This window comes from Coenobita brevimanus, chromosome 21, assembly GCF_032717465.1.
Source record: "Coenobita brevimanus isolate Jiangsu-jjx chromosome 21, ASM3271746v2, whole genome shotgun sequence".
In the NCBI taxonomy this organism is placed as follows: Eukaryota; Metazoa; Arthropoda; class Malacostraca; order Decapoda; family Coenobitidae; genus Coenobita; species Coenobita brevimanus.
The window spans coordinates 941,220-965,559 of record NC_136974.1 but is presented as its reverse complement, the minus strand read 5'-3'; the positions used below and the strand labels follow the sequence as shown (position 1 = coordinate 965,559).

The 24,340-nt window shown below is 41.5% G+C and overlaps 1 protein-coding gene across 3 annotated transcripts in view; it reads right to left on the bottom strand.

Moving 5' to 3' along the window:
- Window positions 1–24,103, bottom strand: part of eIF4B (eukaryotic translation initiation factor 4B) — a 54,321-nt gene extending 30,218 nt beyond the window's left edge. For all 3 annotated transcript variants that reach the window (XM_080266682.1, XM_080266683.1, XM_080266684.1), the window contains exons 1-5: window positions 24,057–24,103; window positions 19,946–20,077; window positions 12,306–12,481; window positions 10,581–10,697; window positions 482–647 (exon numbers count right to left, since the gene is read on the bottom strand). In XM_080266682.1, coding sequence (XP_080122808.1) covers window positions 482–647; window positions 10,581–10,697; window positions 12,306–12,481; window positions 19,946–20,077; window positions 24,057–24,066 — 601 coding nt within the window. In that variant the 5' untranslated portion in view covers window positions 24,067–24,103. The remainder of the gene's footprint in view (window positions 1–481; window positions 648–10,580; window positions 10,698–12,305; window positions 12,482–19,945; window positions 20,078–24,056) is intronic.
- Between the last annotated feature and the right edge of the window lie 237 nt (window positions 24,104–24,340).

The window sequence follows — 24,340 nt, the reverse complement described above, 5'->3', positions numbered from 1 at the left end:
TTAGATAAAGTCACATATAAGTATGCCTCCATAGCCACTTAACATATTATAACCCCACAGAGAGTATATTATGCCATCATTATATGAAAGATAATTATCTGAACAGACTTTTCTTGACGTAACCCTTTTGAATAAAAGGCCTTTTGAATAAAGGGGGATTCCTGTACATCACATTAGTCCTAGTATTATTTTGATTACATTTTTCTAGTTTTAAATAATCTTCAGGTAAAACTGAGAAGATGGTTGATTTCCTGACTCATTTAGTGTCATTTATAAAGGTTCCACCATGCTTGAATGTCCCATAAGAATTACCACAGCCAGTCTGAGTTCATCTGAAGGAACTGGTTCATTCCCACAACTTGCAACTTGATGGGCAAGTTTCTCTGGTAACTAATCAAATGTACCCTCCAATCTGCTTGCACCTGAAAACGGGGTTACAGATCTTTGTCATGTAAGAGTAAATGCACTACATGAGACACACCATCTCTGCTAGGGGCATCTCGTGGGGCAGCACGCCAGTCAGAAATTCCCTCGCTGCGCTCCAGGCGGTCATCATCCCCCCGGCCACCACGGTCGGAGAAGCCCCGTCTCTGGTTGCCACCCTCACCTTCTGCAATGTCCACACGAATCTTGCGGTTCCCCATCATCTGCAAAGTAAGTATAATTACATGCAACTACTTTCAGGTGACTGCACTGAATGATAAGAACAAACAGTTTCTTGTAGCCCAGAAACCATTTACTACAATGGGTAGTAATCACAGAAGCAAACAGAAGCTTGGTAATCTATTGGATTATAGTGCTCCACTCAGATCTGGCCCATAGCGGTGTATGTCCATGGAATGGCTGGGGTTTATTCCTCATATAGTGCAGCCTAAAAATTTTAAACCACAAAAGTTCATAAACATATAAAATTCAAACAGCATAATGACTGATCTCTTCCATTTTAGCTCCCAAAAACATTGGTCAGATTTGGTCAGCCAAAGGTATTAGGTATGTCTAGAAAATGTGATATGAACAGCCAGTGTATACTACCACTATGAGTATAAATAACTGCCTAACTGCATTAAGCAATCTGGCCTGCCAAAGGTGTGTCTACACTACAAAAGTAGACAAGGATAGTCAGTTAAATACTATAAGACAAACAGAACCACAGTAATTTCATCCATTTGATCAACCAAAGGCAAGTTTACACTATGAGATATTAAAAGGATCACCAATTAACCCCAAGAGTCTGCAAATCTCCTGGCCCAACTGTCACTGCAGCCGCAAAAAGGCATCGATTTTTCAACTTTCACAAAGGTAAAATTTTTTCTTACCAATTTGAAGAGCTTGAATTTACACACCTGAAAGAGCCAATCTTAGTCCCATAAGCCAACTGGTTACTGCACAATCAACTGTCAAATATTATTATAGTTACCCATCGCGTCTGAACGAAAATAGGAAAATTTTGGCATATCCCTAATTTTTGCCCCATAAATATACAAAAATCACCCAAATCAATATGAAACATGTGCCCAAGCATGAAACAAACTGTATGATTGTGCATGAAAAAAGGGGAAAAAAATTACCTTTGGAGGCAAGATAAAAGTATTGTACAGTAATCCCTCTACTATCCGATGTAATAGAGCCAAAGGCATGTCCGGAAAGTGGTCCCGTCCAGAAAGTGGGCCCCTGGTTCCTGGACTGGTACTTAAGGACCCTAACCCAGCCTAATTCTGAAAGCCACCTAAATAACTCCCTACCGGACATGCATAGCACCTGTTTAAATCTATTTAAGACCCTAATCACACCAATAATGAACATAAAGCTTGAAATAAATGAAAAGAAACCAATGAATGAGGAATTAGAAATGACTACCTCAGCCAGGGTGCTTACAGCACATCTGTGGCCGCCTTCTCTAAGGCTTTGGCAGTGGTGAAAATGCTCTTGAAGCACATACAGTAATCCAGTGTTGTGCTGCACTTACAGTAATTCTTTGCACTGTGAGTTATAATTGTTTAACACTGCACATTGTTAATTGCACCACACCAGTTTCAACCACCAGTTTCAAATGCCAGTTTGTACTCCACAGTTAATCCTTTGCACTCTACATTCTAATTTCTTCACACTGCACAACACTGTAAATTCCCGTATGGTTTAGTGGCGAGGTATTGCAGTTTATTCACAAAAAACGAGCACGTGCACCATCCACTGCGATAAGCATCTACTCGTAATCGCAGTTAAGCAGTAACTGGTGGTAAGGGAGGAGCAGGGTTGCCAATTCGGAACTTGGCCACATTACCACACTCATCGATTTTCATTACCAAATTCGTAAAGGTAGCATTTATTCTTCAATAATTATATTTACAAGTGGAAATAAATGTACGGTAATCACTCTCCTTATCATTAACAGCATGTTGATTATTTTCATGCTATGTAGGCTACCAGATTAATCAGAGACAGCAGACAATCCACCATCTCCATCCTGTGTATCCTCATACACGTGAAAAATCCGTTTGGTAATGCTTTATACTGATTCATTACCAAACGAATTTTTCATCACCAAATTGGTCCACATTTGGTAATGAAAAATACCAAATGGCAACCCTGACAGGGGAGGGGGGAGGGGTGAAGGGGCCGTGGTGTAAACAGCTGTTCGGCGCCGCACGGCAATTGCAAATTACGGGTGGGAAAAAAAATCGGATTGTTTGGGGATTTTTTTCTTTTTTAGGCCATTTCTGGGTTCCGAAGGTCCAGGCCCACAATGTCCGGTAAGTGGGGTGTCAGGAAAGTGGGCGTCCAGACTGTACAGGGATTACTGTATATCGATTCACGCATAAGCAAATTATTTAATAAGACAAATATTTATACATATAGTGAAATGTGTAAATGAAGAAAACACATAATATAAATAAATGAAATAACTGAACAAATAAATTGCTTGTTGTGTAAAAATATTAGGTTCTGCATGTAAATACCGTAATCCCTCCACTATCCGATGTAACAGAACCAAAGGCATGTGCGGAAAGTTGTCCCGTCCGTAAAGTGGGCCCCTGGCTGCTGGACTGGTACTTATGGACCCTAACCCAGCCTAACTTTGAAAGCCACCTAAATAACTCCCTACCGGACATGCATAGCACCTACTTAAACCTTTTTAAGAAGCTGTTCACACCAATAATGGGCATAAAGCATGAAATAAATGAAAAGGAACCACAGAATGAGGAATTAGAAGTGTGTATGGAAAATACTTAGCAGTGTACAGGGTACCGGTACTTACAGCACATCTGTGGCCGCCTCCTCTAAGGCTCTAGCAGTGGTGAAAATGCTCTTGAAGCACGTACAGTAATCCAGTGTTGTGCTACATTTAATTCTTTGCACTTTGAGTTATAACTCTTTAACACTGCACATTCTGTTCTCAATTGCACCATGTCAGTTTCAACCGCCACTTTGCACTCCACACTTAATCCTTTGCACTCTAAATTCTAATTTCTTAATACTGCACAATACTGTAAATTCACGTGGTCTAATGGCGAGGTATTGTTTATTCACAAAAACAAGGACGTGCGGCATCCACTGCGATGAACATATACCCTCGACGGTGGTTAGGCAGTAACTGGGTCTGGGGAGGGGGGAGGAAGGGATGAAGGAACCGTGCATAAACAACAGCTGTTCAGCGCCACGTGCCAATTTCAAATTACGGGTGGGAAAAAAATTTCAGATTTTGGGGGGATTTTTTTTTTTTTTTTTTTTTTTTGGCCTTTTTTGGGTTCCGAAGGTCCAGGCCCACAATGTTCAGAAAGTGGGCGTCCGGATAGTACAAGGATTACTGTAATATAATAAAATACACGTGTTACATAAAACGCTAAAAAGCCTGTACTGATGTGTGTAAATAGTTGAATGGTAGAAATATAAAAAAATCGTAAGTTGCTGGTACAATCACAAAAGATTCCCATCGAAAATGATGGAAAATGGGTAAATTATACAAAGAAACTAATATTCTTTGGCTAATAACCTTACATAAATAACTAATAACAGATATAATACATATTCCATTGCATAAAACAGGTTGAGGGTAATAGCTTGTTAAGTCTATGATGCAATGGTGTGGTGTTTGGCTTGCTTGATTTAGGTGGGAGGTGACAGTCAGACAAGGAACCAATGGAGCAGAGGGAGGTGGAGTGGGTGTAGGGGGGCCCTAGGAGGTGGAGGGCCTCAATAGGGAGGGAATATGCCTGCTACACCCCCCCACAAAGGTACAGAGAGGGTATGGGGCAATTTCAGTGGGAGGAGACAGTGAAAGGAGGAGACAGAGGGGCAGAGGGAGGTGGAGAGATGGCCAGGAGGGGGGCCTCCCATCACATCTAGGGGGACCAGTCTTGCCAGACACCACCAGATATTGTTGTTCCCATTTGCTAGCTTCCATTTCCATCATCAGAGAGGCATGGCAACCTCTCCCCGTTTTTTTGTGGCATCTACTAAATTGATGTGGATCAGTACCTTCTCTAAAGCACATAGATCAAAAAGAACAGACTTTAAGAGGTACATACTGCTTCTAATCTTGGAATTTTCCAAAAGTTTGAACTTCAGATTTTTAAGGCTGTTGTGTCACTCAGAGCCAAGCAACTGATTACCCTTGCCTTTAATGCTGAGGACTAACTAGCATAGTCTCAAGTCTTCACACTCCTTCATGGGGGAAAAAAAAAAAAAAAAAAAAATGGAGTGAACTGGTGATGATATGAAGGAATGGCACCAAAAGCAGAGAGAGTATTTGAAGGAAGAAAAAACTAAGCTGTTGTTGTTGCTCAACCCTGGTCCGTCTGATCGAATACACTTGCCGACTTCAAGTATGTAACTGCACCTATGGGGCTGTCCCGCATGTTCCTTACCTACACTGTTGATGCTGTATTTATGCCTTAGTGTGACGTGCTGTGCAGTGCTCCATTATGTACAGTATACTGTGTGGGCCTTATTTACAGGCAGAGAATGTGTCATCCGTTGTTCCTCCCAAACCAAATTTAAGCAGGTATCTGAGGTGCGTTGTGTGATCTCCTGATCTAAGTCTGGCTATATGTATTGGATCATATGTAACCCATCTGTGTCTGGCGTCCTAAATATGGCACGGCAGTAGCACTGTCAAAAGTTAATAAAGAGGGCAACCCCGGAGTAGGGACCCACGAGCTTAGTGACTGTTAGCAGAGAGGTGGAGGACATTGTGCTACCCTTCCAGCACAGTCCCTCACACAGGAGCCCTGGGCACAAATGGGTTCAACACTGGCAGGTCCATCAGTTTCTTTAACCCATTTGGGGATACCATCCTAAACAGCCACACACTGCTCAGCGTCCACGATACGTTCTGAAAAATAGGTCGTTATGCGACCACCATAACTTATGCACTGTATACTGTACAGTAGTGCACCAACTTTCGCTACAGCAGGATTCGCGGAATCCACTTTAGCGGCATGCACCAAATATTCCCTAACTTCCACTTTCGCTTGAAAAAAATCGATTTTCGCGCACAAATTTTGGGTTTGGGACAATATTTTGAACTTTGAATTTCCTGCACCGCCCGCCCACAACCCACCGCCATCTTGAATGACGTCATGTCAACACTCTGTCCACCCATTCCCGCCATTGTGTACGAGCGTGCTAGCTCCATTGTGTTGGATTCTCACGGTTCAGTGGCCTCTACTATACCTGGTAGTGTGGGGAAAGGGCCTGGTGGTGTGGGGGGAGAGCCTGGTGGTGTGGGGGGAGGGCCGGGAGGCAGTGGTGGTGATAAAAAGTGGCCGGGACATTCAAAGTCGGGAGGAAAGGCCAAGGCTAAAAGAGAGTATCGTGTTGGAGTGAAGAAACGGCAGTATAATAATGAAATGAAAAGGAAGATAGTTGTTTGTATCTCACAATGCAATGTACAATAGTGATTTGATGTACTGTATTGCAAGTGAAAATGAAAATCTGATGTTACTTTAGGATAAACGGGAACCAATTAGCCTTTTTGCCATAAAGACAATGCCCCAACTTTCGCTAATTCCACTTTCACGCATTATTTTTGGACCCAATTAGGCGCGAAAATTGGTGCCCCACTGTATATTGTACTATATATAAAGGTATATTGTATATACTGTATTGTATATTACTTATGAAGTACAGTACAGTATAAAATGCCCAAATTAAGACAATAATACAATATGTAATGGTACCGTATATAAGCCTGGTGCAAGGTTGCGCAAGAACACTTGAAAGCAGCGGTAAACATGCGACTGGATGCAGCTGGTGTTGATGACACTTAATGGTATAATGGTAAACTTTTTACTGCTCATTAGTAAACTTTTTACTGCTTTTATGTAAAGAGGGGAAAAAAAAAAGAAGACTATTAACCCCTAAAACGCGGCTGTGTACGCGCGATCCCCCCCCTGTGGCGGGGTTGTAGCGGGGTCTGAGTACCTGTGGAAAAATATTAGCCAAAAATCATAGATTAACCCTAGAGCATTAAAATTTTTAAGGCATATATTTCTTACATTCAGCTATCTCCTGAGCCACATGTTGAGCCTTCGTTGACTACCCAAGGACTTGTGAAGACTTGCAAAGTTGGGTAACAAAGTCTTCACTCTCACACCTCCAGAAACCCGGTTTTCTTTCTACCACAGCCTCAATCTGTCACAGTACACTTTATACAACAACGTACAGGTTGTTTGGAATCCGTATTTGTAAATAAGAACTGAAAATAAGGCTAAAATGGACGGAGCGCACGGCCGACATGCAGCGCGGTGGCGATCTTCCCGTCACTATTGTCACATTTGCCTTTTCTCGGCAAAAAACACGTATACTCCTTTTTTTTCCATCATAGGACTTCGCAAACGTTTGCCTGTCACTATTACGGTAATAAAAATCAATGTCACTGCCAGTATTGTGGACTGGGAATGAGGAAGACCACCGCGGCGCGAGTTTATTTAGCCTTACGGCAGGCACTTTATTCTCGCTCCTGTCGGCCACTCGCACTTCATTTCTATCGCTCACTTTCACTGTATCTTTTTTTTTTTTTTTTGCCTTATTCATCAGTGTCACTGTCCAGTGTTATAAAAATAATATTTTATACACAAAAAACTTTTACTTTCAGAACATAGAATAGGAAAATATGCTTTTATCTTTTTACACTGGAGTGACTGTCACTCGCAATACTTATATGATTACTATGTACAATTATTTACAACAAAAAACACTGTAACTGTCAGTGCTTTTACAAGTACATACACTAATTTACACTCATCAGGCTGTCACTGTCAGCACGTAAAAGAAAACTAAACAATATTATCACTGTCACTCTCAGTATTTTTCCCAATATTTTTACCCTTATTTTCAAAATCTACTTAGGCTGTGGTAGTCGAAAAAACACGGGTAAGCACAGAGGGGAACTTTGCACTCTTTGCACTGCAAGGAGGTGCGCCTAAAAGTTCTTTCCTGCCTGGTAGTGTGGCTGCACACATGACACCTCCTCAGTGCTTTCCCCCTCTGCAGTGGCTGGCAGTGGCTCCAGGCGGTGTCGCTGAAGGTAGGCCATACACTGTAGGCGGTCTGGAGGTGTGTGAGGGTGGCGTTTGGGACCTGTTGAAAGCACCTGGCCATAACGCTGAAGCAGCTGGTAGACACAAGTCTTGGAGAATCTTCTGAGAGAGTAGTTGGCTGGCTTCCTGTTCTTGATTTTATACAGGATGAAGGCGTTCAACATGCACATGTCAATCAAGTGCAAGAACACCTTCCTGTACCAACGACGATTTTTCCTCAGACAGTCAATCTCTCCAATCATCATATCCGACTTGTCCACCAGCCGCATATTGACGTTATAGTCAATTACAGCATCAGGCTTCATCACAGGCTCGCCAGTCCTTCTGTCGACCTTCCCTGTTGCCAGCATTTCACCCTTGTGTACTGTGGTGAGCATGTTCACGACTCTCTTATCATGCCACCTGATCGCAAGCATCTTGTCAGATTTCTTCAGGTGCACGTCTCCCTGCTTTGACTTTTCAGCCTCTGGGAAGGCAGGGTAATGTGCCCTGTTACTTCTGACAGTGCCACAGGAGCCGACGCCGTGTTCAGAAAGGTACTTGGCGAGTTTTGGAGCTGTATAATAATTGTCCGTATACAGGACATGATTCTCGCCAAAGTACTTTTCCAAAAGCACTTTCACCACAGAACCAGAGAATCCAAGGAGGTCAGTCTTATCCAAGTCGACATTGCTGGCGGTGTAGATGACGAAGTCAAGGATGAACCCCGTCTTGCAGTCGCACAGCACGAAAAACTTGATTCCAAAGCGGTGGCGTTTGCTTGGAATGTACTGGACGAACCGAAGACGGCCCCTGAACAATACCAAAGACTCGTCAATCACGACTTTCTTGAAAGGGCGCAAGAACCTCGTAAACTTATCTTTGATCATGTTCAGGATTCCCCTCACTTTCCATAATGGGTCAGTTTGGGAAGGCTCATCATTATTCGCGAAGTGAAGATAAGTCATCAGCTGCCTAAAACGATCGCGGCTCATGTATTTATTGAATATTGGTGTTGGGCACAGCTCGTCGGAACCCCAGTACTCTTCCAACTTATGCTTCCAGTTGTGCGGCATAAGCAACATCAAGGCAATAAATACAAAAGCTCGCGGATCGTCAAAGGCACCCATGATGCCATCCGCGACGTGGATGGCGTCGCAGCCTCACCTTCTTCTTCGCGAATTGGCGCACATTGCCCCTCGTACCTGTTGGTCTCGGTACAGATGTGCTCCATAACCTCGTCGTCAAGGAAGGCCAACAGGTAGTCAACACATTCACCATCGTCGTCCACAGGGAAGTCAGCCTGAAGTCCACACTCACTTTCGTCAAAGGGCAGATCTTCAGGCACAAAATCTGATCCCTCTGACCACACAAAAGCATCTAAAGTTCCCTGCCTAGGCTGGGAGGTGCTTGGGGCAGCGGGGGGTGAGGCAGGTCGTGTGGGAGTGGGTGAGGCAGGCTGGGCAATAGTAGGTAAGGGAGAGGTTATCCCAGGCCGTGTTGGTGTTGTGGTGGTGGTGGTGGTGGTTGGAGGGAGATTATCGCTTGGGTCAAGGTCACCCGCGGTGGCGTGACTCCTGAGTTGCCTAGTGGGAGTTACCCTAGGGGACTTAACTTTACTCACACGAACACTAGGCCTACGATAACCTCTCATACGTAACATTGCTCGTCTACTTCCCTTTCTCGGTGGTGATGGAGACTCCGATGACTCAGGAGACAGGACAGCAGACGAGGAGGACGAGAGAAGAGGGCTGGGAGAACGTGGCGGGCTTGCGGTGGTGTGGCGTGGCGTAGTGGACAATGGCGGTGCACTGCTGTCTCCGCTCCTCTTCCTTTTCTCTCCCTTTCCATATTCGAGGCCCCTTTTCACCGGGGCCTTCCCTGTAGAGGTGCTGGGCACAGTCACAGTTTCCTCGGGCACAGAAATCATCACTTCAGGGGCTGAATCAGCACTCGATTGTGTCTCTGATTCAGCCAGGCTAGACAAAACACCCACGTCACTGCCGTAGTCCATAGAGGCTTTCAACAGTTCAGATGCTATGGCCGAGTCACTTAGCCCCTTGGTAGTCACTTGTAAAGTTTTGAAGGGCGTAGAGGTAACAAAACCCTTTTTTGGAGGGCTAGAAGGCACGGAACTAGAAGAGCTAGAGCCTGACATGGTGTCACCGTGGCAGATTTGCGTGGACTGACGCTAATCTGGGGCAAACTGCGCGAAAAAATGACAGTGTGACAACTGGGGAAACAAGCGTTTCCCAATAGCAAAAATTGCTTGCGAGATGACGGCGCAGATTGACACGTATCAGCCATCCGCGCGTTGCCATATCGCACGACGAGGGAGGGCCGCGCATCGGTGCGTCCGTGGGTAAAAAAAATGAGACTTGGCAACAACCGAGGTCAGTAGTACAAAGGTCAAGTGTGCTAAAAGTAGCTCACGGGTGGCGGGACTGAGAGACAATACCAGCTTGAGCCTGCTTGCCCGCGGTTATTCAAAATTAACTCAAATCGCAAACGCGACGACCCGCCGTCTTGCCCTTTGGGCCGACCGTCGCAAAAGCGACGATCCGCGTTTTAGGGGTTAAGACATATGAACATTAGTATAGTGTATTTGTATAGGTTATACATATACTGCATTTCGTATGGCCAGCAGCGTAATCGCTCTGTTTTGGGATGCTGTCTGGTCATCATGCAGCAACACTGCTTTACACCTGCATGCACGCAACACATCCCGTTCTTCGGATTATTTTTTTCTTTATATTCTTATGGGTCCATGGATATTAAAGCAAATGGACGTTATGCAGTGCATGACTGTATAGGAAGGAAGTAGGCAGTTTCAAAAAAAAAAAAAAAAGGGGGGGGGGGACCCATGAGATTCAGGACTAAGAGCCGATATGAGGGGGGTGTTGCGCTTACTACCATTCCAGCACAATCTCTTACACAGGAGCCCTGAGAACAAATGGTTTAAGCAAAAACAGTATCCATTGGATTTTACGCAAACCTCATTACTGGTAATTCTTATGATGAAATGACATATACACAACACCAGCTTTACCCTTAACTCACATCATCATTCTTGGACAGGGCTTCTATCAGGTCTGAGCGAGTTTCAAACTCCACGTAGCCAAAGCCCTTAAACCGGCCACTCTCGCCTCCCTCACGTGGTAGACGTATTGATTTGACCTGTTGAGAGCAATATCACACAAATGAATTCACCAACACAATGGAATGCATATTACACTTTAAGTATGCAAATACACTTCAGAATAACACTACTCACTACTATACAGTAATATATTGAAAATACTGCGGATAAAGATGTTCTTGAAAACGTGTAAATCATTTCTATATGTCAAAAATGCCAGTACAGTGCCTATCTGCTATCCTATAAACTTTTTGGGTATTAGGAGTTTGGATCATTCAGCATCCCCTATATTTATCTTGCTGTTTACCGATCTGTATCCAAGTGCAGAACAATACTGATCAGTAAGCATTCGGTAAATCACTGCTTTACAAAAGTCAGAACAGTTTAGCTCTCAGTTTTAAAAAATTAATCTGAACACGGTCAGATGTTTAAAAAAAAAAAAAAAAAAAAAAAAAAAAAACTAGTCAAGAGATACCACCTACCACCTCCTGAAATGTTATCAGAAGTGTTAATCTTACCTGCAGTACTGGTAAATGTTATTTTTTTTTTTTTTTTAGTTAATACAGTAATGGAGCTAACTACACAATATATGGACTAATATTGTTTTAATGATGTATGACTGTGAAAGAAAATAAACAAGGGTCTATAGTCATGGCGCACGGCTCTGAGGTTGTTATTATCGTGCCCTGCCAACCTACCATTCAAAAGTGCGTCTGATTTCATGTATAATATGAGACGCATGTGATTCGCGTATACTATGTTCACGCATAATAATATTCGTCTATAATATACTATATTAATGCATAACAATATGATTCGTGTATAATATGATATGAAATCGAACACACTTTTGAATGGTAGGTTGTAAGTGTACAATAATGATAACCTCAGAGTCGTGTGCCGCGACTACAATGCCTTGACGAATCATAAATTATCCTGGCTTTAATACTACATGCTCAGACTCATCAAGGTTTTACTGTACAATCATCTTTCTACTCCTATTTGATAAACATGTAATGTCTCCCCTTCTCCCTCTTCTGCCAACTCTTCCATTCTCTAGGTTATTATCGTAACTAGCAGAGATTACTTACTACCTCCCCACACCTAACTCTGCCCCAATTTGCTATACTGAATCACACGATCGTACAACTAGTCAGTCTGTCCCATTCTTGGTAATTAACTTGAATTATAAACTGTACACTCATGCCAGTTGTATGTCAGGGGTGTGTTCCAAAAAAGTAAAAGCTTTCTCTTTACAACTTGTACAGTCAACTATGGAAAACTGGCAATTCTGCTTCACCAGTAGTAATGTACCTTTCATAGGCATTTTTTCTGCAGGTTACTGCAGACATAATAATAATAATTATCATCATCATCATCATCATCATCACCATCATCCAGACCTCCTTTCCCACCCTACGGCAGGGTGAGGAAAAAAAAATAAATAATAATAATTCATCCATCCATCATCCAATCCTATGTTTCCCCATGAGGAGCATAGAAGCCTGGGGCTACGCATGTTGCTCCTGACATTTAAGATGATGATGATGATGATGATTATAATAATAATAATAATAATATGAACAGGTGCCTTATAACATGAAATTACTGCTGTATATTAAAAATTTATGCTACTCAGCTCTCACCTTGAGCTCCTGAAAGAACCTGTTGATATCATCATCATCAACTTCAAAAGGTAGATTAGCGATGTATGCAGTGAATGGTGGGTCTCGGGGGATGCGGGCTGGATCCACATCTGGCTCCCGGGCAGTGCGAGGCGCAGTGGGAAGCACGAGGCGCTCTGGCTGAGTGTACCGGTCCTCTGTAACATCCATCAACACATTGTGCTCAGTTACCACTTAACTTCTTCAATCCTAAGACATACTTTTGTATTATGTCTTGTTATCTTCAACTAAAACTATATTTTTTTCACTGCAACAAAAATACACTCCTCGCTTGACCCTTTAGTTGCCAAACTTATCTCAGGTAACGTATTCTGATTATCCACATACAATTTTAGTCAGCTGAGAGAAATGAAGGATTAAAAGTAACCCCCATAGCCCTACAGAAATGGTTATGCTTCAGTGTTCTATTCTGCCTACCCACAGACAACATTATACAACAGAAATCCCTACACTTCTAAAGGTTAACCCACTCACTTCGTTAAGGCTATACACCTCACAGCATCTGATACGTTACCTCAATGTTTAACTCTCCATCTCCAGATGATTAAAGTCAACTTAGGATACACTTTTTGAACTGGAAGTGCTAGATATGTGGCGCTTAGAATCATAACGTCCCAAGCGTTTTTTTTTTTTTTTCCCCACCAGAAAATCACCTGTAAAGACTTTTAAACATGTACAGTCGCCCCAAGAAGTGATGGCAGAGTTTCAGATTGCTTCAGTCACTCTGCACTGCCGTACGTTCAATGAAAACTGTACATAAAGTAAACATTCAATGCCTTCATCAGGTCATATTAAATAAATTATATATTATATTGCGCTATGAATGACGTAAAATGAATAACAGGAGGCAGTGATATTAGAAGCTAAGGTATTATTTTACTTTAATCCCACCCGGGCGCTGGAAAATGTGACTTATCTCTATATGTCGGGTGTATTGAGTACATTATTTTCTTCTCAGTAAACATCCGTCGCAAATAAATACTTTCCGAGTTATATGTTATTTTTCTTAATTATTTGAGATGAATGTTGCGCCATATTTGCTGGTGCGGGCACGTTCACTCGGTCTAAGTCGGCTGGACTCGAGTGTACTCGGCTGGTAATTTCGTATATATGAGCTTTAAAAACAGCCAATCAGGCGTCGCAAAGGAAGAGGGACTTTTGAAACCAGCCAATCACAACAGTCGTAAGGAAAACCAGCCAATCAGCTTGAAGTATTTGAGGGTGATGCAAGTACGCCCGAGATTTGAAAGTCAGTCACAGTCATGGCCTCCGGTGCAGAAGAACGTGTTGTCGATTTCAAAGCTTGTATCGGGAATAAGACGGACTACTGGCAGATTATCAAGGACTATCACAGTAATAACGAAACATCTATTGAACTACTAAGAAAACACGGGGTTTTGCAAAGTGCAGTGCAGTGTCAAGAGTGTGATTTGCCCTGCAAATATCGGGAAGACAGACATCAGTGGTGCTGTGGCCGGTGGAAATAAAAAATAAGAAGAGTAAGGGGAAGGTGCAGTGCAAATTCACCGTTTCTGATCTCTAGGTAAGCATTCCCCTAGGATAGGTTAGGTTAGGTTAATGTAATGGGGGGTCTGAGGGGCGAAGCCCCCCAGTTAGGAAACACGGCCAGGGCTGGGGGGGGTCTGGGGGGGCAAAGCCCCCCAGTTAGGAAACACGAACTCAAGGAGCTGAAAATTATATTTTTCCGAAGGATTTTAATGTTTTTCGTTTGATTTGGATACCAGTTCCAGTCGGAAATCACTCGATTTTCCGTGTTTCCCCCACCCAAAACCACGATTTCCCACAGGTCCCCCATTATTCTTTCTCAGGAGTTTCAGAATGCAATGTTTTAGTGTTATTCATGTGATTCTGGTGGTAATTTTCAGTGAAAATTACTCGTTTTCGTCGTATTCCCCCAATAACCTTGGTACAGTGGGGGGGGGGGTTTACGGAAAACGAGTGATTTGCGACAGAAATGACTATCAGATTCACATGAGAAACTCTATAAAACATTGCATTCTGAAACTCTTGAGAAAATATGGCAGGGTGGGACTAAAGTAAAAATTTACCGAAGTTAACACTTAGTTACCTTTCCCGATCTGAATGAATGTGAAATGTATTACTCCGCGCGCGGTGAGCAGTAGGCCTATAACTCCGTATTCCTGATTTAAATGTTTCCCAGGATTTCAAATACAGATGCTCTAGTTTTGAAGACCAGTTAAGGAAAATTCTAGTGACTCCAATACACTGCCTTATTTTCAAATGTTATGGTGATGATCCAGCAACACTAAGGATGCCATAACAATGAAATTATTCTTCGTAATGATGCCCTACCTGCGGTAGCAGCAAGACCATACTGCCTTTTATTCCGTCTTCCTCTCTCCAGTAATAATTATAATTAGCAACTTTATTCCCAATTGATGCGAAATTATTATTAGCTGTAAGGAGGTATGACAGATTCTGCCTTTTTCTCTTACACTAAACAATAAACAGGACCAAAACATAAGTTCATAAACTCTTGCAATGCAAACCCACGCACTCTTTACTCCATCTTTTAATCTTAATATCTGTCTTTTTAAATAAACTGTAATGTCCTGCTGAACAGAAAATGCTGATTTGGAAGTTTTGAACTCAATTATTTGTTTATGAACCTCTGCATGTTACTACTCTTGCTAATCGATTACGCACTGAGGATATCAGACTGTAACAGAAGTTAGCATTCTGTAAGGAGCTCCGACTCTAGGCAAACATCGAGGTTCTTTTTTTAAACATCTTTCACCGACCTCTGGCTTATATTAAATAATCCAGAGATATTTCTTAATGGAAAACTGGCCAAAGGCAGTGTAATAACTGCATGTCTTTGAGTAATTGTTCTCTTCTCGTGTGTGTTGATCGAAACATTTAAAATAACTTACTGGCTTACGCCGCCTTCTCGCTTTCTGTCGTCGTCCATGCAGACATTGGAAACGGAAATAAACGACTTTAAATTATTCTCTAGTATTGTAACGGATATTATTTTTTAAGTAATAATTACTAATTTTAATTGTTTATTGAAGCTCCCTTTTGTTCAGTCCTACGCTACTAAAAAATTATTGCGTGTTACCATACTAGACGAACTCCACAAATTATTCCTGACTGTCCCTGAGCGATAGTTATGAAATTTCAATTAGTTCCGTTTAGGATCTCCTATTATCGTAACTAACGAACTGCTTCCAACAATTTTGAAATATACAGGTACTTTGGCATTGCTTTATTATTTTTTGTAACAGTTTTACGCATTAGGTTTCACATCGTAGAAATATAAGGAAGAGTATGTGCACTGTCGCGGACCGAAAATTTCTGGATACTCCGCCGTCACTTCTTAGGCCGACTGTACATCTCAGGAACTATGATAATGCATCGCGTTTTATTTCTAAATGTAGTGCAAGGTCTCAGTTATAAAAGCCTATCATTTACATGAAAAAGACAGAGTGAGAGAGGGAAACATTAAATTTATTTCGTTAAATTTTACTTCACATACACAATATACATTACACTTTGACACACACACACACACACACACACACACGCTTACAAACTCGATTACACTGCAAACTCACATGCTCACAAATTCACATACACATATGGGTACCTACACATGCACAAACAGGCGATAAGAGGCACATTACAGGCATACATGACAATAATAGTGGTAATGATGATTACAGTGACGGGTGATAATGAGTGTTCATAATGACAATAGAGTGTGTGTGTGTGTGGATACTGTGTAGGTGAAATAAAAATTAATGCTGCTCTCTCTTTCTCTCCCTCAAGTGAATGATAGGATTTTAAGGCTGAGACCCTGCACTACATTTAGAAACAAATAGCAGTGCAATATCTGTTTATTATATACATGTTTAAATGTCACCAGACTTTGGAGGTGTTTTTCTCATTGGACAGATCTCCAAATTAACCATGTTTACCTACTTTTGTACTCATAAGTGAACTCCACCTCACACTCCATTTTACCATCCTTGTATATCATAGCTCCTGGATACCTAAGCTACCTCCTCTAGCAACTCGCCATTTATTTGTATCTGCAATTAATTATTCTCTCTCTCTCTCTCTCTCTCTCTCTCCTACACTGTGTAGTATGCACTAAAATTCAGTTATATTCTCTCCTTGAAAACACCATTATTTTACCGTTATGTGACAAAACTTTCCACTATCTTCCAATTTCATTCACAATTTTCTGCCATTTCTTTTCTTTCTACCAACAATGCATTATCAGCAAACAAACACATTAATCATTCCCACATGCTCCTTTATACATCTGATCCTGCATTACTATGCTGGTGTTGTGATGAAGGGGGGGGGGGTAGACTGAGATGGTTTGGGCACGTTGAGAGGATGAGGGATGACAACTGGGTGCAAAAGGTGAAAAGTGTGAACATCTGGGGTAGGTTGCGAAAGGCAGACCAAAAAAGACCTGGGACGAGGTCATAAGTGTGACCTCAGGGATAAGGGGCTGAATATGAAGGCTGTCAGACTGAGCAATGTGGATAGCCAACATCTGGTAACCAAGGCTGACGCATGCAAGCATGCTGGAGCCTTTATAAACGATACGACACTGTACAAAATTATACAACTCCTATTGTCCTAATTTTAAACTTTCTAATTAAGTCATCCAGGTACAAGTTAACCAATTGTGGAAATGTATCCCTGTTTTATACCTATATTTACTTGATAGTTTCACTAAATTTCCCCCTCACCTTCACATATGCACTACGTATGACCATCATTTAATTATCTAACTGTGCTCTAAGTATTCCCTCAAATATTAAATACCTTCAGAATCAGCCATAATCCCTCTAAATTCACTTTATATGCCTTCTCTAAATCTATTAATGTAACATACAGTTTTTCAGTCTATACGGTAATATGCCTATCTCAGATAACATTCTTAGTGAAAAGATCTGGTCTATACAACTCCCCCCCCTCCATTCTAAACTCACCTTGTCCTTCACATATCTAATCTTATCTTCTATAATACTTCACACCTGTTCTATGAATACTGTCATACACCTTTCCTGACAGGCTTCACAAACTGATTCCTTAGTAATTATTACACTCTGCTTCCTTTCTCTTTATACAGTACAAAAACTAAACACACTACAGTAATTTCTTTCCCTTCATACAGTACTAAGGAACTAAACGCTCTACTGCACTTCCTTTCCCCTTATATAGTACAAAGCAACTATCACTACATCATTACCTCCAGTTTCCTGGCACCTTTGCAGTACCACATGACAGAAGGTGGCGACCAGCATCCACTCACTCAGTACAGTACTGCCCAGTTCTTCACCTTATCATTCTTTTCCTGTGTGTGCCCTCCTCACGTCCTATTTCTTCCATCCTTCCTGTCACTTTTTGTTACATATCTTTTCCGTTCTGGTGGCTCTACAATGTGACAAGACTGCAGTTTCCTGTTACCCAGGAAACCATTTACAATGCTGGATGGTAACCATATAACCAGATAACTGGGTGATGCAAAGCCTACCATGGTGCCCCTGTGGACTTGAAGGAAAGATGCAAATGCAGCACTCATCAAAGAACCAAACCTCCATTCTCTTCCCTGCACCTCACTACAGTGAGATGCTGTCCACCATAAGGGAACATCAGTTCATTGCATGGGATGGCCCTGCAAGGTCAGCTGTTTACACGCAGTTAATGGGTCTGCTCAATCAGACATACCGGGGTTACTCACCACCAGATGATGCAATGAGTATTCGATGCATCAAGCTGACAGCCTCCCTCGTCCTCCTCACCCATATTTCAACAACCCAGCTGACCCCATCCACAAGTCAAATAATTTATTTCCAGCCAATTAACTTTTCTATATTCTCTTCATCAATTGGTTCTCACAGTACAGATTAACCACCAACCTTTCCACTCCCTAACAAGTAATCACAACCCTCCTTTTATCTGCTGGAACCATGTGCTGAAATACTCCCCCTATAAACAAATACATCATCATGTTACCTCAAACTTCAAATTAAATACCGGTACTGACTTTTCTCAATCCTACCCCTATATTTATTTTTCGAATTTTTTTGCTCTTACAGTAGCTATTGCCTTTGGACTCTTTTACACTCCTCACTTATCTATCATCCATATTCACTAACCACTCTCATACTGGCCTCTTTTCTAAATTTCTTCATTCTGCTTCATCCCTTTACATTCAAGTTTCCTCCTCCTGTTCTCTCAGTACATTTTCTCCTCCTCCTCCTCTTCTTCATAGCTCCATTGTGTCATTATTACAGTATGCATTCAGAGAAGTAAACATGTGAGAAGTCAACCTCCCCCCTCCATGTAAAAAAAAAAGGGGTGGGGGGGGGAAGAGAGAGAGAGAAAAAAGTCCCACGATAGTATCTATCAGCCCCATATGTCAAGGCTCCCACCACTCACAGGCACATTTCACCTTGCCATATTTCCACCATGACCAAACCTACTAACGTTCGAAGTTCTACAACTCACAATCCCCACATCATGTCTTGCGACTGTTCTGTCACAGGAACCATACCATCATTGGTTGTGTAACTTTAAACACTAAAGAGGCCTGTGGTACAGGTACATTATACTTATTTTCAAGATTCAATATGATACAGTATACAGTAAAATGCCACCAGAGGCTACAGTGGCATCCCAGTCTGCAAATGGGGTGAGTCTAGCCTCCAACTACTAACTCCAGTATTAGGAGTTTCAGGGTCCATGGTGAGTTTGATGTAACACCTCTGTCATGGGTGGTCACATAACTTAATCTTCCACTTCAGTTATTCCAAGTAATACAGTACTTGCCTTCAGTATTTCTCCTCACTGGTCACAAACATACACATTGAACTCTACATCTTGTACCTCATGAACCCTCAGCACTGAAGTTCAAGGACACTGCTCTCGTCTATTAGCCTCTATATAAAAGATTGGGGAATTCTCTCTCCTTAGCATATCAAGTCTTGCATTCAAGGATGCACTACATGTCCATGTAATCACTGTCATTTGTGTACATTTGAGCTTACAAATTTCTCCACTATGGAGAAAGAATAAATGGGATAATTATGCCACAGGACTGATAGGGGTAAGAACAGTTTGGCTTTAGGTTTTTGGGATGGCCACTGGGTATGTATGAGTCAATTGTTGTTGGAATTATTCTCTCTTAATTGGTAAGAGTCATATCAATCAACAAGAAAAGTCAATGTTTGGATTACCATTTTTTGTATAGTCAGTGGTTGTGTCAGTCGATGGCTGCTAAAAATACAGTACTGACCTGTATTCTCTTTAACTGTTATGTCATATCAAGACTAGAAACTGTTAAGTCATAATGATACAAGAAAGTTAATGTAAAATGTTACACCATTATTATGCTGCATTTGTTCCAACCTATCAAAGATCCCTAACCCCTTTCACATTAAATAATGAATGAACAAGTGTAGTTAGACTGGAGACCAATTTATCTGGGACTTCTGTACTTGCTCTGATAACATCAATGAAAGTCTGTTCTCCTCTTCTTAATTTATAATATATATTACTCATATTTGTCTTGACAAATCATAGTCAACACTCACCCTCATAGTCTTCACTCTCCTCAGCCCAACTGCTTTTGTTGACAACAACAGCTGAACCACTTGATGAATTAGTGGCACCCAGGAATTCGCCCAGGGAAAGGGAAATTCCCTTATTTTTCTTGCTCTTCTTTCCTGTAAAAATGGCATTAACAAATTTAAATACAGTACACCACAACCTATGGTAATTCTGGAGTTTATTTAATGGTATACCTATTTAACTACTGTATACAACACTCCATCTATCTATTGCCGGATGCCTCAATCCCGTTTGGGGAGGCCGCAAACAAATCGCCTCCACGTTGCCCTGTCCCCCGCCATTTCACTGCCCTGCTCCCAACTCACACCCCCCTCTCTCATATACCTCTCCACCCCATCCCTCCATCTCATCCTCGGCCTGCCCCTCCCTCTCCCCCCCTCCACCTCACTCACATACACTCTCTTCGTCAGTCTTTCACCCTCCATCCTCTCCACATGGCCAAACCACCTCAGTGTATTCCTCCTAATACTCTTCAGTAAAAAAAAGTACCCCGGTACCTACCTATCTATAGCCCGACACCCTAATCCACCAAAGGGTGGCTGCAGACAAAACACCTCCAAGTCGCTCTGTCATCTCATCACCTTCCACATTACTTGCCTGTCTGCTATGACATACTTTTTCCAGATCCAGAATGACACTATACAATTTCTTTCCCATCATTAGCCTACATGCCAGTACAGTACTACTGCATTTTCCTACTACGAGTATAAAGGAGGTCTAACCTACACAATCACGCCCCTTCCCCAAACCACTTTGTTCCTCTCTTACCATTGCCATGTTTTTTTTCTCACTCAAATTCTATCCTTAAATTAATCTGTCTTACACTGTGCCTTTTGATTCCACCAAACTCCTCTTTTCCCTTTCTTTTTTTAAACAATGTTATTATATAATTTGCAGCACTTGTACCTGTTTTTACGAAAGTACAATAAACTCTCAATTATCTAGCATAATTCAGCAAAGCAGTAGGCCGGTTATTGCAAATCGCCAGACATTGCAATTTTTTTTTTTTTTTTTTTTTCCCCCCTAACTCTGGTCATAGGCTTCACAGCCCGTTCTCAAGGCCCAGTAGTCCTCCTACATACCAATCTCTATATGTCACCACTTCGGCGCTAACACCCACTATCCATACTGAATAGGCTACATGCTAGGGCTGTCTCATACTGGACTGGTGTATTGGTATTAGAGAGGGTGTTTTTACAACATATCGGCAGGTCTTCTGGTAGATCAGTAAAGTCTGATATTATGAAATTCAAATCCTTAAACTGTTCCCTGCCCCAGTGGAGATTTGAACCTGGGTCCAGTAGAACTGCAGGCCACCTCTATACCGACTGAACCACCACCTCCGATTGAATCACCATACTCCCCCCATCAGTTCAACATTCGGAACTAAGCCGGATATTGCGTTATTATCTGTCTCAACTTTATACCGGTATCCTAAAAACTTTCCCATGAATAAAAGACGAAAAATTAGCACAAAATACAATAAAGCAGTGACAAAATACAGTGCCGGTTGGCTACCATTGACAAGCCAGCTGATACATCTTGATGCTGGATACTGCGTAGAACTGCCAGTTACGTCCCGTTTTGGCACTGGATATTGCATAATTTTGCTGGATATTGCATTAATAGAGCCAAGCCTGCATCATCCGATATTGCTTAGGGTCAGATATTGCAATGATGGATAACTGAGAGCTTACTGTACATGAATGAAAGGTAAATGGAGTAGGCTAGTTAGGCTATATGTACACTGAAAAGTGCAAAGTAAGGAAGGGGAATTTCGTACACAAGATGTTCAGTACTGGTTCTGAGTCTTATGAAAGTCAGTGAAGCATGAAATCTGAAAGTACTGGTATTGTATATACTGTACGGGCGGAAAGGAGTAAAACAAAAATTGTCAGAGAGGAAGACAGTTTGAATTTCTGGTGACTCAATGTACCTCAACATCAAATACTTAAAGAACTCGGTAGCTACGGTGATATAAATGTAATAGTGTACATTTTAAATATACAGTATTAAAGAATGATCTGAGTATTCTGAAGAGGGAAGGGGGGGGAGGGAGACTGACACCATGAAGGTTGTAATACCAAACATACCAAAGAACCACATACAAAGGATTCAAGAGGACTGCATGTAGGTTATTGCCAACATTGCCACAAAGATAAGATTTTTGTATGGTATGAGCTTGTAAAGTTAAAACTGAAATTTGAGGAAATGAAGTTATTAAGAAACATGTTAGGAGTGTAATGCTGTATGGTAGTGAGACCTGGGCAGTGAAGGAGGAAGATATTTGTCGGCTCAGACGTACAGAAATGACAATGATTAGGTGGATGTGCAGCGCGTCCCTGCGTCCAAGGCCAGGAGGGGCTGGGTTTACAATGGAAGAGTTGAGAGGTAGGATGGGACTGGAGTGTATTGGTGTTGTGATGAGGAGAGGTAGACTGAGATGGTTTGGACATGTGGAGAGGATGGGGGATGATAATTGGGTGAGGAAGGTGAGAAGTGTTAATGTTGGGGGTGGGGTTATGAGGGGTAGACCAAGAAAGACATGGGACGAGGTCATTAAGTGTGACCTCGGGGTTAAGGGACTGAACAGGGAGGCTGCAATGAATCGTGCAGCATGAAGAGCCGCCATTAGGTGACCAAGGCCGACACATGCAAGCATGTTGGAGCCTTTAAAAACGATGTATGGGTTGCACAGGGAAGGAAATACATAATCGCAAAAGATACCTAATGAAATAAGGAAGTCCAATGAATGAATGATGCTGTAGAAGTCTGCTTAGATAATCCTATAAAACCACAGGAAATTAATATGGTGCTCTTTGTTGTTGTTCCAGGTTCATCTGGACATTACAAGGTGTTATGCATGCCAAAGCTGCCATTTTCTTGCAGTCTTTCCTCCTCCTTTTAGGGATAAGGCGGGAAATGAAAGCATTTGTATATCCTGCTCACCATATGAAGACCCCTCTCCAGCACTAAAGAGGCTGGTGAAATACTGTATATACACATGAGAATATGAGGGCAGGAGAGCATATGAAAACCCCAAAAGATGTTGAAAGTGTAATACATGGATTTAGTTTCACAATTATATAATCCATTTTTGACACTCAAATACTACATATATATATATGACACTAAAGGCATTAAAGTTAGGTTTCCTTGCACTGGCATTAGTAACCTACATAAGTCCTACACTGGTCAATATGGACCAAAACCCATTTGTCCCAAAGTCATTCCTGGTAGATTTTAATATATGTTTGGGTTAGATTGACATAGGCTGGGTTACATTGAGATACATTAAGTTACACAAAGATAGGTTAGGTTAGGTTAGACTAATAAGGGTCAGGTCAGGTTACAATAAGTCTGGTTAGGTCTTGTTAGACTAGGTTAGATTAAGAAGGACAAAACAAATGGACTGACAATGGAAAAGTATCTACCTTCATGCCCTACATGAAGACAAAAGCGAATTTGCTGCAGCTTGCATGTAAAATCTACAAGATCATCTAAAACAAAATTATGCATTTTCCCAACTCTCAACCTATCACTATGAAAATTATACTTTAGAGATAATTTACAAATATGAAATATATGCATAAATGCTCTTTGATTTTCACAATTTTTAAAAAATAAATGTTCCAAAATGAAAAGTTTTGATACTGTAGCACCACGCTATTAAGAATAACTTTAACTTCAACTGTTATGGGACAAACTTGTATATAAACCCCTTTCTTGACCAGCCAATATTCAAGCCAAGCAAAATTTGACTCCAATATTAATAAGAGTATGAAATGGTTATATACTTTTGTCAGTTTATGACCACAACTATCTACACAATAACATTAAATATCTATGAACATTCGTCGCTTGAAAAGCAAATGTGTTGAGGTCAAATTAAATGGGAGGTGGCACGAGTGGACCACCATCCCACCTAGTCACACCAAGCAAAATACGTCACGTTCGTACTTTCACCTATTTTAACACCTTGGCATGCATCTGTGGTAATATGTGTTTACCCAGGGTTAATTAGGTCATCAGAAGTGATAATTTTGTACAGCACATGGTCACTTCAACACTCACCAGACGACATGACTGCCCTCTACAGTTGAGACTTTTAGAAATTCCGGCTCTTTTGGTTTTCGGCCAAAAAAAAAAACGTACATTTAGTAGCTTAAAGCGTATTAACACTGTATACTGACTTTACCTGATGCTAAATTAAATAAGTTAATTGTCGTACTTATTTAGAATATCAGTTAATATGGCCTTTCACTTCCGGCAATCTTCACCGATTTTACCATTAAAGAAACTTCAGAAAACTTGCACATGCAAAAAAGAAAGTGAAATTCATTATTCTCAGCCATTGT